The following is a 15,468-nucleotide window of genomic DNA, read 5'->3' on the forward strand; positions in this document are numbered from 1 at the left end:
TCCAGAGAGTGAAGGGGGGAGAGAAGAAGCACACAGTTTGTTTTCAGACACTGCACTCACTCGTCCACATTCCTGCTCCTGACTGTGTTGTCTGCGGATGGACAGACAGCGGGACAGAGCTCTTTCGCTTTTTAGTTAGTGTTAGCTAGCTGAGGCAAAGAAGTTCCCTGGACTGTTTTTCTCCCTTTTCTTCGGACCTCTTGAAACTGCTCTGGCCTGAACACCCAGGAGAGCACCGGCAGCTGCAGCTGTGGCCCACCGGGCCGGGCCGGGCCTGCGACAGTTCCAGCGCTGAGGGACTGATCAGAGACTGAGTGAGCTGCAACCCGAGGACGGGGTTTTCTCAGTTTGAAATCTCTTTTAGAGTGGCAAGGGGTCTCATTGTTTGATATTGTTTTGGTTTTATTGTTTAATAAACAGATTTTTTCCACCTTTCTCCAAGGAGGTATTTTTTTCCTCCCGGACCAGTTGTGGGGAGGGGCCGATTGGATCTGCTTTTCCCACCGGAGCTTCTTTGGGGAATTCTTCCCCAACTTTGCTCTAAACCTGGACACAACAGAAAAAAATACGTGGGGCTGCAGGTTCTATGCAGTGTCCGGAAGATGCTGGCCAAGGAGGACAGGCTGCTCCAGAGCCAGGCTGACAAACAGCACAGTCACTCATATATCAGTGAAATAATCGACACTGATTTATGTCCAGGGTGAACTGAGGGCTTCTAACAGTGCTCTTCAAGCTTGCTCCTAATTTACAAATCTAACTCATGGTGGGCAATCTTCAAACTACTCAGACCTCCTCATCCACTAAAAGTGAAGATCTTTTTGTAACACAATATAGCTTCTCCTGTCCCATCTCTTTGGACCACTGTGATTCCCTGTAAGGATTTTTATTACTCAGTTACAAGTGGATTGAAAAATCTGTCAGGTGGAAGAGAAGAGATGGTAATGAGTGTTCTCAAATTTCTCTGCAGTCCCTGAAGGTCTATGCTTGCTCAGAACTTTTATCACAGCAGTATTTTACAGCTTCTATAACTTAAGTCTTTCTGAAGTTTTTTGTTGGCAGGTATAGCATATTCTCTTAGGCTTCGTGGTTTTATCTATTTTTCTTCTCATCTTTCATCCACATCATGGTAATCAACTCCTCACAGGTCAAAAAACTCTTCAAAGTACTCCTTTGAACATCTGCCTCCTTAAAGACATCCCTGCTGTATTCTCTGATAACTTGGATTTCATCCAGCTTTGCTAGATAAAGACTTAGGAGTATTCAGTGAACACCCTATTAACTAAACAGGAGAGCAGAGAAGGGTTCCTACATTTTTCACTAACATCTGGTCTGAGCACAGTGGGAGGGAAAAAGCCAGCAGCGAAAGATCTGCATGCACTGGTTGCAAACTGGTAGCTGCTCTCCCAGATGAAACTATATATTTGAAGTATCATTTAAAATCTTCAGCAGGGAGCTATCATGCCATCTTTTTTATTAGTTATGAGGCATACAAATGAGGGTTTTGCTGCTATCCTTCCAGAAGTACAAAGCTGAGCATCCTACTTCTCCCCCAACTGTTCTGTTGAAAAGGTTGCTTTTAGTTCCTGAAGCAAGGGGACACAGCAAAGACCACAGAGAGATTTGTTTTCTAAGTGTCTAAAGAAGTTTCAGTGAAGGACCAACTTATTCCATAGTCAGGTTCAAGCAGATTGTCATTAGAAACCTGATGAGAGAGGAAATACAAACTTCCCATTCACTTTACTGAGTTTTGGTATTGTTCCCTCTTGCTCAATTTTCCATTCTATGCTATGTTCTTTTTATTTGATTTACATTAAAAAGTTCCTAAACCATCTTGCATACTCATAGCAGTTGTAACCTCCCCTTCATTTTCTAAGCCAACCAAATTTCATGATCCACATGAAGGATGAAGTGAATTATCAATTTCTGTTCTCTTAGTAGCACTCATCTCATCTTAATCCTCCACCAAACTCCTATGGTGGGTGCACTTGAAGCAAATCTCTGGAGCTTGTCTTATATCTTTTTTTCATTTTATCTGCTCTTGATCCCATTCTAAAAGGTGTTAAGGCTCACCTAGAGTGGAGAATGCTGCAAGGCTTTCAAAGTTCAGTAGAGGCACATGTTGCTCACTGAGGTGGTAGATAGACAAATTCAAGGTCAGGTTGGACAGAACTCTGTGAAAAGTAATCTGGTTGAAGTGATTCCTTTTTACAGCAGGGAGGGCTGAACTAGATGACCTTTAATAGTCCCTTCCAACCCAAACCATTCCATGATTTTACGATTTTCATACATTTACCTATGCTTTATTCTCCTCTCCTCCTTCTGCCTATCCTTGTCATTACTAATAGTCTGTTTATTCTGTCTGCCTTAAATTGGCTTGCTTTGTGTTATGGATTTTGTAAGTTTTCAGTGACAGAAACCTCATCTTCCTCTGTGTGATTGAAGTATATTCATTATCATGGTGTAATGTGCAGTTTTGTTCTGGAGACAGATGTGAATCAACCATCAGATTTTCCACTGCCTTCAGAGGCGCTACCCACTTATGCTAGCTGAATGCTTTATGTGCTCAAGCTTATTCAGTCAATGTCCTACATAAAGAGGCATCTGTGATTAGTCAGCAGTGTCTAGCAGTAGAGGCAAATTCAGTTTTTATTCAGAAAGCTGAGTGATGTTGCAAAAGTTTACCAGGGAAAACATTGCTCTTTCTCCTCAGTGTGAGCATTAATTAGAAATTTATGAAGAAGGCAAAAGGCTCTGTGTGTTTGGTTTGTCAAAAACATTTGAGGCTGCCTTTTAAATAGCTGGGGTTGATGCAAGAGAACAAAAGAAATACAATTATAGGACTATAAAATGGTTTGGGTTGGAAGGGACCTTAAAGCTCATCTCATTCCAAACACCTGCCATGGGCAGGGACAACACCTTCCACTAGACCAGCTTGCTCCAAGACCCATCCAAGGTAGCCTTGGACATTTCCAGGGATGGGGCAGCCACAGCTTTGCTTGGGAGCCTATTCCAGAACCTCAACACCTTTGTGGTAAAGAAAAGAATTTCTTCCTGTACCTAAATCTATTATAAACCTACTCTCTTTAATTTAAATACATTTCCTCTTGTTCTGTCACTTTCATACACGTGTAAAATGAAAAAGAGTGAGCTTATCTTGGTAGAGCTGAAAACAGATTGATTACTTTCAGTGTTTTGGAATTGCAGAGAGACAAATGGAAGGAGATGCATAATAAACTTTTGGAATGGGCTAAATGGAGTCACCACCATGGTTTACAGTACTTTGTCATGCATCAGTTTTTAAAAATTATTTTATCTATTAGTTATTTAATCTGTTAGTTCTATCCTGATTTCCTCTTTCCAGGAAAAATAATTTCAAACTATTGTTTGAATACAGGAAGAGCATAAATATATTAGATTTTTCTCTGGTGAATTTCACAGATGTGAGATAGACCGCCTTTCTCTTCTATTGATTTTACCTAATCTATAAGGTAAAAAGATATCAGGCTTTTTTTATACAACAAAGGCAATATAATATAATTATAGGATCTGATTTACTTTACCCTCCTAAAATTATATTTTTACTAGACTTCTGCTCCAGGAGCACCATGAAAAATGATGGCTTTCTAGATTGTTCATGCAGTTTTTGAAATAGTTACAAGTCCAAAAGTGCTGTAAAAAAATGATACATGATAAAGTACGAGAATGGGAAAATCTAATTGTCACATTAATTATCTATTGACAGAGGATATACAGCAGGTGATGCAATGGCTTTGGATGTTCTTGTCTTTATTATCTCTTGGGGAAAGAGTTCAGATCATGAAATGAGTTTGGTGCTCTTGAGTGGACATTTGTCCTCATCACAAAACAACCCCATAATTCAGCACGATGTAACGAAATTGGAGAGCTCAAATTGAGGAGGTTTAAAACCAAGAGCATCAGGGAGTGATAAATCAGGCTAGAGGTGCAGGGCAATGCCTCTTGGGGTGACTTTCACAGTGTCTGTGAGACAATGCCATCCCCATTACAAATCATTGTGCCAGGCAGACATCCTAACTCCACGTTCTTGCAGGGACAGATCAAGCTAGAAATAGCACTATGAGGGATCTTGATCTGGTCTAAGTCACTATTCCATTCAACTGCTATTAAAAGTTATGAGAACAGTAATTTTCATATTTCATTAAAGATTTTACCATTCCTCTGGTAATTTTCAGGGATTTTTTTCAGAGCCATAAGCAATGTTTGATGCAGAGCAGTGTTTGATGCACACTTGCATAAATAAGAGTCCCTAAAGGGAATGTCTAAATATGGCTAACTGCTGTAAGTGTACTTAATTGAATTATATTAGCATAATTGTCCCGGTTAGACCCCCAGATTTTGATTTTTAGTACAAATTCAGGCCAACACTAGTGAATATAGTTAGCTCTAGGAGCTAACCACAAACTTTTTTGTGATTTATATGAAATACATGGACAGTTTTAAGTTTAATACTCACCATTATTTGAATGTCTCTATCTGAAGTGGCCGCAGCAGGTGCCTTTGGTTACTCTTTCTATAAGAAGACCCACTCACAGCTATTTTACTTATCATGAATTTCACACCTAGTCCACCAAGAGAAACGTTCAACGTGGGAGAAGAATTTGACACAATTGTGAAGTCTAAGTCTTCGCTATGAGACTAAGATTTGCTTTCTACATGTTTGGTTTTTTTTTGTTTTTTTTTTTTTTTTTTTTTTTTTTTTTTGTTGGTTTTCTTTTACTATTTATCATGATCAAGAGAGGGCTCAATATCTAAGCCCACAAATAAGAGACATTCAGAAACTATATACATTGTAGTGTATGCATGTATGTATGCTGCCTATAAAATTGCATGTATATTGTCTATATATTTATATATATATCATATATTTAGTGGACAAAATAAAATAAAGATACTTAGTTCTTTTCATTCTAGCTATGCATTCTTACATCTCAGTCTTAAAACCGACATTTTTGGATGTGTAAAGAACATATTTTCAATCATTTGTAAAGACATCAGATTGCTAACAAGTTAGGAACTGCCCATCTGAGGGAACAGAGGAGGCTACTGCAGAAAAGTTCTAAGGTGTGCAAGAGCCATGTATAAAGGAAAACCTAAGTTCTGCAATATTCCACCTTGACTTACAGCCTTCCCCAGATCACTTCTCAACTAGAGGCAACATGTGATCTGCCACAGCTGTGAAGAAGGGTAATTAACTGCCATATATTATGTATTTGTGAGAGACACCGAGGATACTTTTGCAAATTGTTATTACTTTATTTTATTTATTAGCTGGCTTTAATTATATTCCTGTAGGAACCTGAATTATGGTTCAATTGCAACATGGCCTGACGGTGGAATAAGTTATAGCTGCTACCTTCATGGGGCTGTAGGCAACACAGCAAAATAAAGTGATCTGTTTCCTTCTTCAAATCCTCCAGACACGATTAGATGAGAGAATAGTCAGACACAGAAAAGTCTTCAGACACAGAGCTGCTGGATTTTTTAATTCTCTCAGCCAGGTCTGACAGCTAAATACAATATTCTGTGATGGAATCAAAGTGATTAATTAGGTAAAGGAACTGCACCCAGCCTCTTGTGCAGTTATGACTTATGTTATCCTCGCTGACTCTAACCTCCATCAGCTCTGCTCAATTAACTGAGGTTAAGCATTATAGATTATTGAGGAATTGGGTCATGGTAAATCAGAATTACTTTCCCAATTTGGATGTAATGGATGGTGAGGTGTTTCAGAGACAAGGTTCAATGCCTAGCGTTTACAGAACTATTCTCTGCTGTTGATACAGAGTGGAAAAATCTTTACGGATGGGGTTTATCCCTCATGAATTTAGACATCAAAATGTTAGCTGGGAGACTGGACTGCTTTTTGTGGATGGATATAGAGTCATTGGAAAGAGACAGCCCCAGTTCAGGGGGGATTCACCAAAAGCACCAAATCATCCATGCCATATGGGAAAAGTCACCAACATCTCTCTCTGTATTAACCAAAGAGAGGATCTGAATGATTGAATGTTGTCCTCAAGTTCTACATGATCAAAGTGGAGTGAGATAAATACAGAATTTTCTGCCTAAGATGTATTCAATGCCTGATATTCTGATATTACTCATAGAAGATGTAACAGAATATCCTCAGAGGATATGAGGCCTCATTCTCCCTGAGAGATTAACCTGGTATCAAATACCTTTAAAAATGAGCTTTTCAGGGCTGGTTGTGAAGACACTCAGAACCTGGTCTTCTCATGGGCTTGCTAGACCTGAAAATATGATGATGCAACCTGTGTCTGTGCCACTAATTTGAACATATCCCAGAAGACACCTGAGTACATCCTTACTGCCAAAATGTTCGAATGATGCCTATCTTGGTTTCAGACCACAGAAGAACAGCACTTTTTTGGCCCCTTGATCAGCATAGTGCAGAACCTGGCACAGTCTAGGAGTCACTTCCAAGAGCAGGTTGTGCGTGGTAACCCTGCTGTGAAGGCTAAAATTTTTAACAATATGGAAAGATGTTGCTCTGTGCCAGATGACCTTAATGCCAGTGAATGCTTATATTTAATCAAATTAATCCATTTAAGACTTAATTGTAGACTGTATCTATGTTGTTTCCTGCAACTTTTCTTTGTCTTGCAAATTGACTTGAACCAAGGTTCCCCTAAAAATACAGACCCACGTTCATGTTGATGTTATATGTCCCTTAGTGGGGGGAGTGTGAAATGACATAACCAACACTAAATGATTTTCAATTGACTCAAAACTCAGGCATCTGCCTGAAAAAGACAAGGACCATCCCTCAAGATTTCTCAGGGTGGTAATTTCTATGCTCTCTTGCACAGGGAATGACTGCTTCGTTCCCCCCTATGCCATGTGCAGGATTGGAACAGACACAGATGTTTCCCCTTGTTATTTATTGTCTCAGAGCTGCCATCTGTCCAGTGCAGCCTCTTGTTGTCCCTCCACTAATACGTAGCTCATAAACTCTTTGGACAAGTGCATCTTTTTGTCTCTAGGACACTTGACCTAAAATCTCTGTGGCAATACAGATAAAATAATAATAGTAATTACAATGGTGTAAATGCAGACTTCAGCTTTCAGAGACAGGACACAGAAAATTCACCAAGAATGGGTACATGTATTTGTATTCCTCCAAAATAATCTTTCTCACATAGAAATATAGCCACATATATCTAAAAATGTACAACAAACCATTACTTTTGATGAAGGATTTTTGACAAGTCACAAAATATCTCCGGATTCCCTTGAAAGGAAGGGAGAGAGGAAAACAAAGCATTAGATTTTAATGAACTAAAGTTATTCACAATACCATAACCCTTGCAAATTTTACAGAGGGAAAAAAAAAACCTGCTCCCACACAGAGTATGCAAAATATAATTGGTTGAAACTCTGCAAAATAATTACAGAAGAAAAGTGAAAAAGTAAAATTTAATAAAGATACATATTTTTTGTTATACCAATTACCACTCCAGGACAGACACAAATGACACTGACTACTAGTATGGCTCCATGGAAATCACAATCTTTATTTTTGACAAAACTTATTCATATTCTATCTATAAAATTTATAAATAGCAACAACATTAAAGGAACTCCAGGGGGAAAAAATGTTTAGGAGCATATACTCTACTTCATGCCAGCTTTAGAAAGGAATATTTAAAAAGACTTATCCAACTGCTTAATCAAGTGGTTCAGTTGGATGGTCAAGGACTGTGAGCAATGGTGATTTGAGCTGATGCAATTCTCTAGTAAGTCAAGGGCTGGATGCTACTTCACAGATGCTATTACATGCTGGGACAGAGCTGCACTGCTCCAGGGAGGGCTCTGGGACTCTTGTACAGACAGAGCACTTGTGAGCTCCTTGATGGGACAGGGGAGTGTGGCTGGTGGTGAAGCACTGGCACAGGATGCCCAGATTGGTGGTGGATGCTCCATCCCTGGAAACATCCAAGGTCAGGCTGAACAGGACTCAGAGAAACCTGATCAAGTTGAAAGTCTCCCCATCCATTGCAGGTGTTTGGCCCAGGTGGCCTTTAAAAGTTCCTTTCCAACACAAACTCTTGTATGACTCTAATGCACAGCATGTCTGCGGAACATGGCACCTCTGCCAGCCAGCCCTTGCAAGAGGAGACAGAGCAGAGCCCCTGCAGCTTCTGCAGAGCTGGTGCACGACTTGTACCCTGCTTGTAAATCTGCCTGCTGTCTGGGCAGGGCACAGTGGGGATGGGGCAGCAAGGGGTGAGGACTGGAGTGCCCAAGGGTCCCTTTGGGCCTGGCTCACAGACACGGTCACACACAGACACGGGCGTGCAGGCCGAGACACGCTAACCCTAAACCTATGAACGCAAAGCTGAAGGTCCCACCCCAAAAGTCCTTAAACAGTCAAAATGTCCATTGCCATCAATGTAATTCATTCTTGGGATGGTGAAATGACCTGTGCATGCAGAGGAGGAGGTAATAAGTGTATCCATAGTCCTAGAGCTGGTGGAAGCTGGTTCAGCCTTGGATGCTGGCGTAACTCATAGCATTTGAAGACCAGCCATGGAGCACACGTTAAAAAACACAGTATTTTCTCCACTCAGAGTTGCAGAAAAGGTATGAGAGGGTATGCTAAATGACACTACAGAACAGAAGAGTCACAGGGAAACCATTATTTAGGCCCTCAAGGAACAACTTCTGCATGAGAGCTGAAGGGAAGGAGCTCCAGGCCCTGGCCTGGAAGATGCTGTGTCAATGCTGCCTTTTTGAATTATTACAGGTTACTGTGGTCAGCTCCTGATGAGCGGCTCAGAAAGAATTGCCATCAGGTTGTACTTTCCTTTTTTTTCTTCAGGGATCCCTTCAGTTTCCGCCACAGACTATCCTTCCTCTTCATCTTCTTCTCTATCATGGACAGTGAGGATTCTTTCCTTCGAATCTCCCTCACTAGTCCATGAAAGACATCATCAATGTAGAAGCGGAGCGCAGCTGAAGTCTCATAAAAGGAGCAGGAATATTCTCTGGCTAAGCTCATTCCTTCTTCAGTTGAGACCTGCAAAGAAAAGAAAATTCCATAAATATTGACTAATGTCAATATATATATAGCCTGACTTCTTAGATCCTGCAAATCACTGACCAGGAACATAATCTGACAGCATCCAACAGAAGAGATTCAGGGGTGAAAGGATCAGGCTGAATTCATGAGGTGTTTGAACAGAGCAGACTGGCAGTATTCATTTGCTCAGATATATTATGTCCCTAATTCTGATGCATCAATTTTTTCCATGTATTTCCTCCCTTTAGTACAGTAATCCTTGGTTTGACAGTGCTGGTAATTTTATTCTATAGGCTGGAATGGATGACTAGAAAGACTTACACAGAATTAAGGCCCTAGAAAATCCTTGTTGAGTATTAACCTAATCCTGGAAGCAACTTGACTCTTTAAGCTCACCAGCTTTCATACCCTAATATTTTTCAGTCACATTAATTTCTGAGCATGCCTTGGAGTGGTTTGGTCTTTGCAGGCCTGTAATCCTATCACTGAGCTCATACCTGAGCTGTATGAAGATCCAAAATCTATTTGTTTTTCAGCTCATCTTCCCTAAGTGGCTTTGTGTACTTACTGCTCTTATAGAATGTGTGGGAAATGTGTCTGTATTTTGTGGAACTGACGAGCCTAGAGGAAAACAACACAGCTCTTTTCACTGAGTTCAATGAGCAGGGATCATTTTTTCTGAAATTTCCATATTGGCTATCCCTTGGCATTTGTCCTGCCAGCCTGCTAAATGGAAGGGTGCTCAGCATCCTGATTAATGTGCGCATCAAATAGAGCTTAAATTCTTATTGTAAGGGCTGAACTGCCTGACAATTAAGGTACTTTTTATACTTTGAAAGTTCATCCAATAACATGTAGGAGGTCCATAGAAAAACAAAGAACAAACCCTGTGAGCTTCTAAATGTTAACCCAGCTTCCCACCCAACAGACTGTCCTTTCTTTTCAGTATTTGGACATAAATCTGAATAAATGAATTATATGAATTGCATGTATGGTGTATATTCAAATTCTAGGTCAGAAATCCCAGGCTTTGTTTTTATTTACATTTGCATTTCATGATTTATTCAAGTAACTTTCCAAACATCCTTATGAAAAGTCAAAGAAACATTTTGAGATGGCCTTGTGAAAGGCTACATAATAGGCTATGGGAAGTCTCAATTGCTACTGTCTACCGCAAGACTTTTCTGGGTGTTTTCTTTTAGTTGGGTTTGTTGTTTTGTTTTTTTTTCTGATTTCTAGCTTCATGCACCCAAAATGCCATTTATCCTTATAAGGGAAATAAAGCTTTGTGGCTCAAGATACAAGCACACTCTCTCATACCTGCCATGAAGAAAATGCCCTTTATGATTAAATTATGACTCCACCTCATTGCATTCATTCCACTTATTTATTGCATTTATTCCTCTGTAAGGCTGGAGATGGTAAGAAACAGGATTTGGGATGAAACAGAAAATTCGTTCATTCCAGCCTGGAGGTAAATCTGCACGAAGCATGCACCTGCATAACACACACCTCAGAATTTCTCACCACCCCCTTTGCATCGAGTCACAAACTTTGTAGCATTTGCAAGGATCTATGTTCCAGGTACAATCTTAATTTAATTAAGATTTTTGTGAGGGTAAGCAGGGAGGTTGTAGGCCAACCTGGATAATACTGCCTGACAAAATAAAAGATGGTTACCACTTTCCAAGTGCTATAATTGCCAACCTTTTGCAAAAAGAGATGGGTAGCAATATGGTCCTTGTTTTTCTCTGGGCAGCTGTGTAAGCAAAATGCATGATTCAATATGTCTATTGGACACCATTGAGAAATTGATTGTCTGGCTAGAAGACTATTTTGGTTTATTTTGGACCTTATTATGAAGGTTTTTTTCCTTGCTATGCCTTATTTGAGCTGAAGGAGGAATTTTTTTTTTTATTTTGTTAAAGATGCTGCGGTTCTAAGCAAATGATTGCACAGAGATGCATTTCAATGAAGATTTCATACATTCATTACCTAAAAGGAAGTAAAAAACCACATGAAACAACATATCCTTATGTTAAATAATGGCAAGCTTGTAAATAAAATTAGAGTGTCAGCACAATAATACTCCAATATAAAAATTGCCCATTATTTTTCTATGTGAATTTCTAGTCTTTACCCCACTTTGCTCCTCCTTTGTTTGACTTTTTCTTTCTTTTTTCTTTTCTAGGACTAAAAATATGTTTTCTCCATCCTACAAGGAAGAATAACTGCAGGGAAGACATTCTCTGCTCTGCAATGAAACAAGATTGCTAAGAGCTGTGAGAAATGGATAATACTCAGGAGAATTAAATCATGCAGAAAAACTTTCTCCCCATATCTTTGTGGCTGGAGGTTAGCAACTTGGCCAAACTTAGCTAACTTTCTTCAAAAAGCAAGAAAAGTTTGGTTTTGGACTCCAGTCGCCTGCCAAATTACAGAGGGAACATTAAAGTTATTAATGGTGATAGTTCATTTCAAAGCATGGCATTTTTCTTAAGTCTTGCCCTCAGGAACTGATTAACTGCTTTGGCGAAATTTTAAGAGCTAATTCAGCAGGAGGAGGACACCTGGCACAAACAATTTCAGGATGATTAGCTGATGTTTTTCAGCTGCAAGGCTGAAAACATAATTTTTTAAAATATAACATTGTAATAATTATCATTACTGCGTTCAGCACCAATGAATACAACTATAGTAATTTAACTAATATGTTTGCTAAAGAATCTGTAAATATAAAGAGATATCTAGAGAAAAAAATACACATTTTTCTCTTGGTTCATCATTCGGTCAAGAGGCTAGACACCAATGGAATGAGAAACAAGGGATAAAGCTTGATGAGGTGACTGAGGCCCACATAATTCCAAGGATTTAGCCTGTCCCCATCTTATTGCCAGAAGAGAAACTATATTGTAGAAATCCATTCCAGATCTGCAGAGCCCAGGGACTTGTTGACAAATTGCAGCTTTCATGGGTGTGTATCAGTGGAAGATATGATCTGTCAGCATGGCACGAACAGACAGGTCAGGGAGAGAGGTCATTCCATTGAATATATATCTGGGAAGCAGAGCTTTATATCTCATCCTTAGAGTAACCCCACTTGATTGAATCTGGCATTGTTTGCAAGAGTATAATTCTGGTCATATTGATTCCAACTTAGCTCATTTCTGTGCTGCTAAACCTCAAGAAGGGAATGAAGGTGGAAGATAGGTGTAGTGAACATAATGAAAAATGAAAATTTCAGAGCTGACAGAAGCTTCCTGAGTATTGTTCAAACTTTTAAAAACTGTGATTGGGTGTGGTTTTGATCAGCATTTACAGAAGGGCTTGAAGCTTGCAGCTTCAAGTCAATGAGCAAGACCTCCCAAATCCATAAAAAGGGAATGAAGCCTCATGGATATGATGTGTTAGAGGCTGAAAAATTCTTCTTTTCTAATGTGCAGGATTCTTAGTGCCCTTTTCTGACAGTGCATGTGAGTTGAGAAGGAAGATATACCAGTGACAACATATAACTGAATCTTGTCTAGACAAGATATACCCATTCCAACAGCACGTGAACAGCACACAGGACTGTAGGGAATTGGGAATCTCCTATCTCTGCATAGCTGAGGGCAGCCAGAACACAGCCCAGCTTCCTCCTGAGGGCAAGCACCGGCTGCAAACCTCATTATATACATTAGGATTCTGTTTGTGGCTTTTGCAAACCTCCCCTGGAAAATTACAAGTGCGATTAAATGCAATGCTGACAGGCTGAGAAAGCTGTGATGGATGAGCTGCCATCTTTATGACAGCCAGCTCCCCACTAAGGTCAGCTCCTGCACAAAACCACCTGGGCTGGGGGGTGGGTGGGGAGGCACTGGCAATCATCGGCCCCCATGGGCACACAAAAATACCTGAATACTTGTGTCTGAGATGGAAAATGCACAGAAATTAAACAGATCAATAGTCTTCCTCTGCCCTTGGACTGTCATGTGCTGGAAAATCTCCATCAGAATCAGATTATTTTGTGTTCAGCTTTGTTGCCTCCTTTGGTCATGGCAGCACGAGAAGGATCCCAAAGTGGATTTCGCTGATGGAGATTTTGCTATCAGAGTCAGCAGCTTGACTCTGGGTGAGTAAATGGGGGATTTCAGGCAGGGAAGCAATGCATTTCCACTTGTGCATTTCATCCCTGCATCCATGAAGCAGCACTGTCTACTTCAGATGGCTTTTGTAGTTTTCCCCTCATAACTGGGACCTCTGGATTGCCGTGGAGAAATCTGGGAGCTGCAGGTGGAGTGCTAAGCATTGCAAGGATTCGCCTAAATTTTTGCTACAGACTTCTACCCTGGTTGTCATCATATAACTCAGTTATATAATTCTGGATAATTTTATATCCAAAAAACTTTTTCTATGAATATTTTTTTTTTCACTGAAGGCACATGGTCTCAATCAGAGATGAAGGGTACACGTGTTGCTCAACAGAATGCTCATCCAAATCCCGCTGAGGGAAATAGGAGGAATTTCTGTTGGTTTTGATCAAGATTTGCATTTTTGACAGTCCATAATTTATGAGAGTTGTAAGGAAAAATTGTAAGGATGGCAGAGGCATATTGAGCAACCTGGCTTGCACCAGTAAACAGTAAATAATAAAAGGAATAGGAAAAGTCATGAACTGGAGAAGAAAAAATTCTGACTAATGTCCCAGAAAGATCGACATCCTTCCCCTTCATGTCTGGTGAATTTTTTTCCTGTTTCTCAATAAGTCCCATCTTAGAAAAGAAGAACCAGGTGCAAAGCTCTTTATTAGCACATGGATATCAGTTTAGAGATAGGCAGGCAACCAGAAAGAGTCCACACACATGTTTGGGTCCCTCCCCATCACATCCCATTCCATTGGCATATCAGAACAAATACAATACAATAAGCTTTTGGTACAGGTGTAAACCCATAACATATTAGAGGAAAGAGCTGCGGAGATCAAAAATGTTCTCATTTTTCCTCAGTCTCTAATAAGTAACTTTGACAAAAGAAAAAGAGAATATCAATCTTATGGGTCTTGAAAAAGAGTGCTATCCTGGACAACAAAATGGGAAAGAATGGATGTTGACTGAGCAGCGATTTTTTTTTAATCCTAGCACAGACCACCAATTTTATGCCTTGAACAGAATACAGAAAAATGGTGTTTTCTCATTAAGCAATGTAATCACAAAGCCATTTAGGTTGAAAAAAAATCTCTAACATCAAATTCACTTGTTAATACAATAGTGTGAAACCCACCACTAAGCCACGATCTGAAGGGCCACATCTACCCTGCCTTCTGAACATCTACAGGAGCAGTGAGTCCACCACTGTCCTGGGAAGCCTGTTCCAATGCCTGAAAACCCTTTCAATGAAGATATTTTTACTAACATCCAATCCAAGCCTTCTCTGGTCAACTTGAAGCCTTTTCCTCCCATACTACTGCTTGTTGCCTGGAACAGGGAAAAGCTCCTTATTTCTATGGATAGGAATGTGTCCAGCAAAGGCTGAGCTGGCTGCCTCTATATTGCCACCTGCCTTTCTTACCAAAGGCATTCACAGTAAATATTTGAATTGTGTCTTGAGAAATGTGGTGCAAACCACTAACCAAAGAGCAGGTTCATTATACCTACGTCAGTTTTGACAGTTATTATTTTTCTCCTTTGGACAAGTATCAAGAGCCATGGTGGCAGAGACTTCCTACAGGCTGGAATAGGGATCTTTCCAAGTGTGAAATGCTATTGTTCAGGTCAAAGCTCAAACACTTGGCTATTACAGCAGTGTCTGGGGTTTAAAACATGAGCAGAAACTTAAAAAAACCCAAGAAAAATCAATCTTTTTGTCTTCTTAAGACAAGCAGCACTGTTGTTATTTGTTCACATAATGCATGTCATTTAAAAGAAAATAAAAGAATTATTCCAAGGCATTTTACCCTTCTTCAGATCTTTGCACTTATAAACTGCCTATCATACTCTCACCATTGAGCAATGACGTTTCTGAAAGAAGGGGAAAAACCAAGATCAATTCAAAATCAATTTAGTCTGAAAAAAATGTTGAAGACTAGAGTTTGTGTGGAACCAGCGTGACCTTTTGTGGCCAGACATTCAATATGACTATGTTTCAGATCTAAATATGTGCACAGAAAATTCAAAAGTTAAATTGAAATAATACTTGTCATTAAAATCTCTCGTTTCTATCTCCCTCAACGTCAAACGTTTTGCTTTCTTGAAGAATTTTAACTTTTAAATTGAATTACTGCTTAGAAGTATAACGCTGAAACTTTTTCTTCTGAAAATATAGACATTTTAACTTTCATGCATCTTCCCCTTCCCAAATGCAAGCACTGCAGTTAACCATTTGATTTGGCCATGAATCCCCTGCAGTTC

At 39.8% G+C, this 15,468-nt stretch overlaps 1 protein-coding gene across 1 annotated transcript in view; it reads right to left on the reverse strand.

Annotated features, from left to right (window-relative positions):
• Positions 1-7,140: 7,140 nt before the first annotated feature.
• The window catches only part of RIT2 (Ras like without CAAX 2), a 176,468-nt gene continuing 168,140 nt past the window's right edge, over positions 7,141-15,468 (reverse strand). The window contains exon 5 of the mRNA XM_058043736.1: positions 7,141-9,079. Coding sequence (XP_057899719.1) covers positions 8,852-9,079 — 228 coding nt within the window. The 3' untranslated portion in view covers positions 7,141-8,851. The remainder of the gene's footprint in view (positions 9,080-15,468) is intronic.

The sequence above is a fragment of the Melospiza georgiana genome, chromosome Z (genome assembly GCF_028018845.1).
Source record: "Melospiza georgiana isolate bMelGeo1 chromosome Z, bMelGeo1.pri, whole genome shotgun sequence".
Classification (NCBI taxonomy): Eukaryota; Metazoa; Chordata; class Aves; order Passeriformes; family Passerellidae; genus Melospiza; species Melospiza georgiana.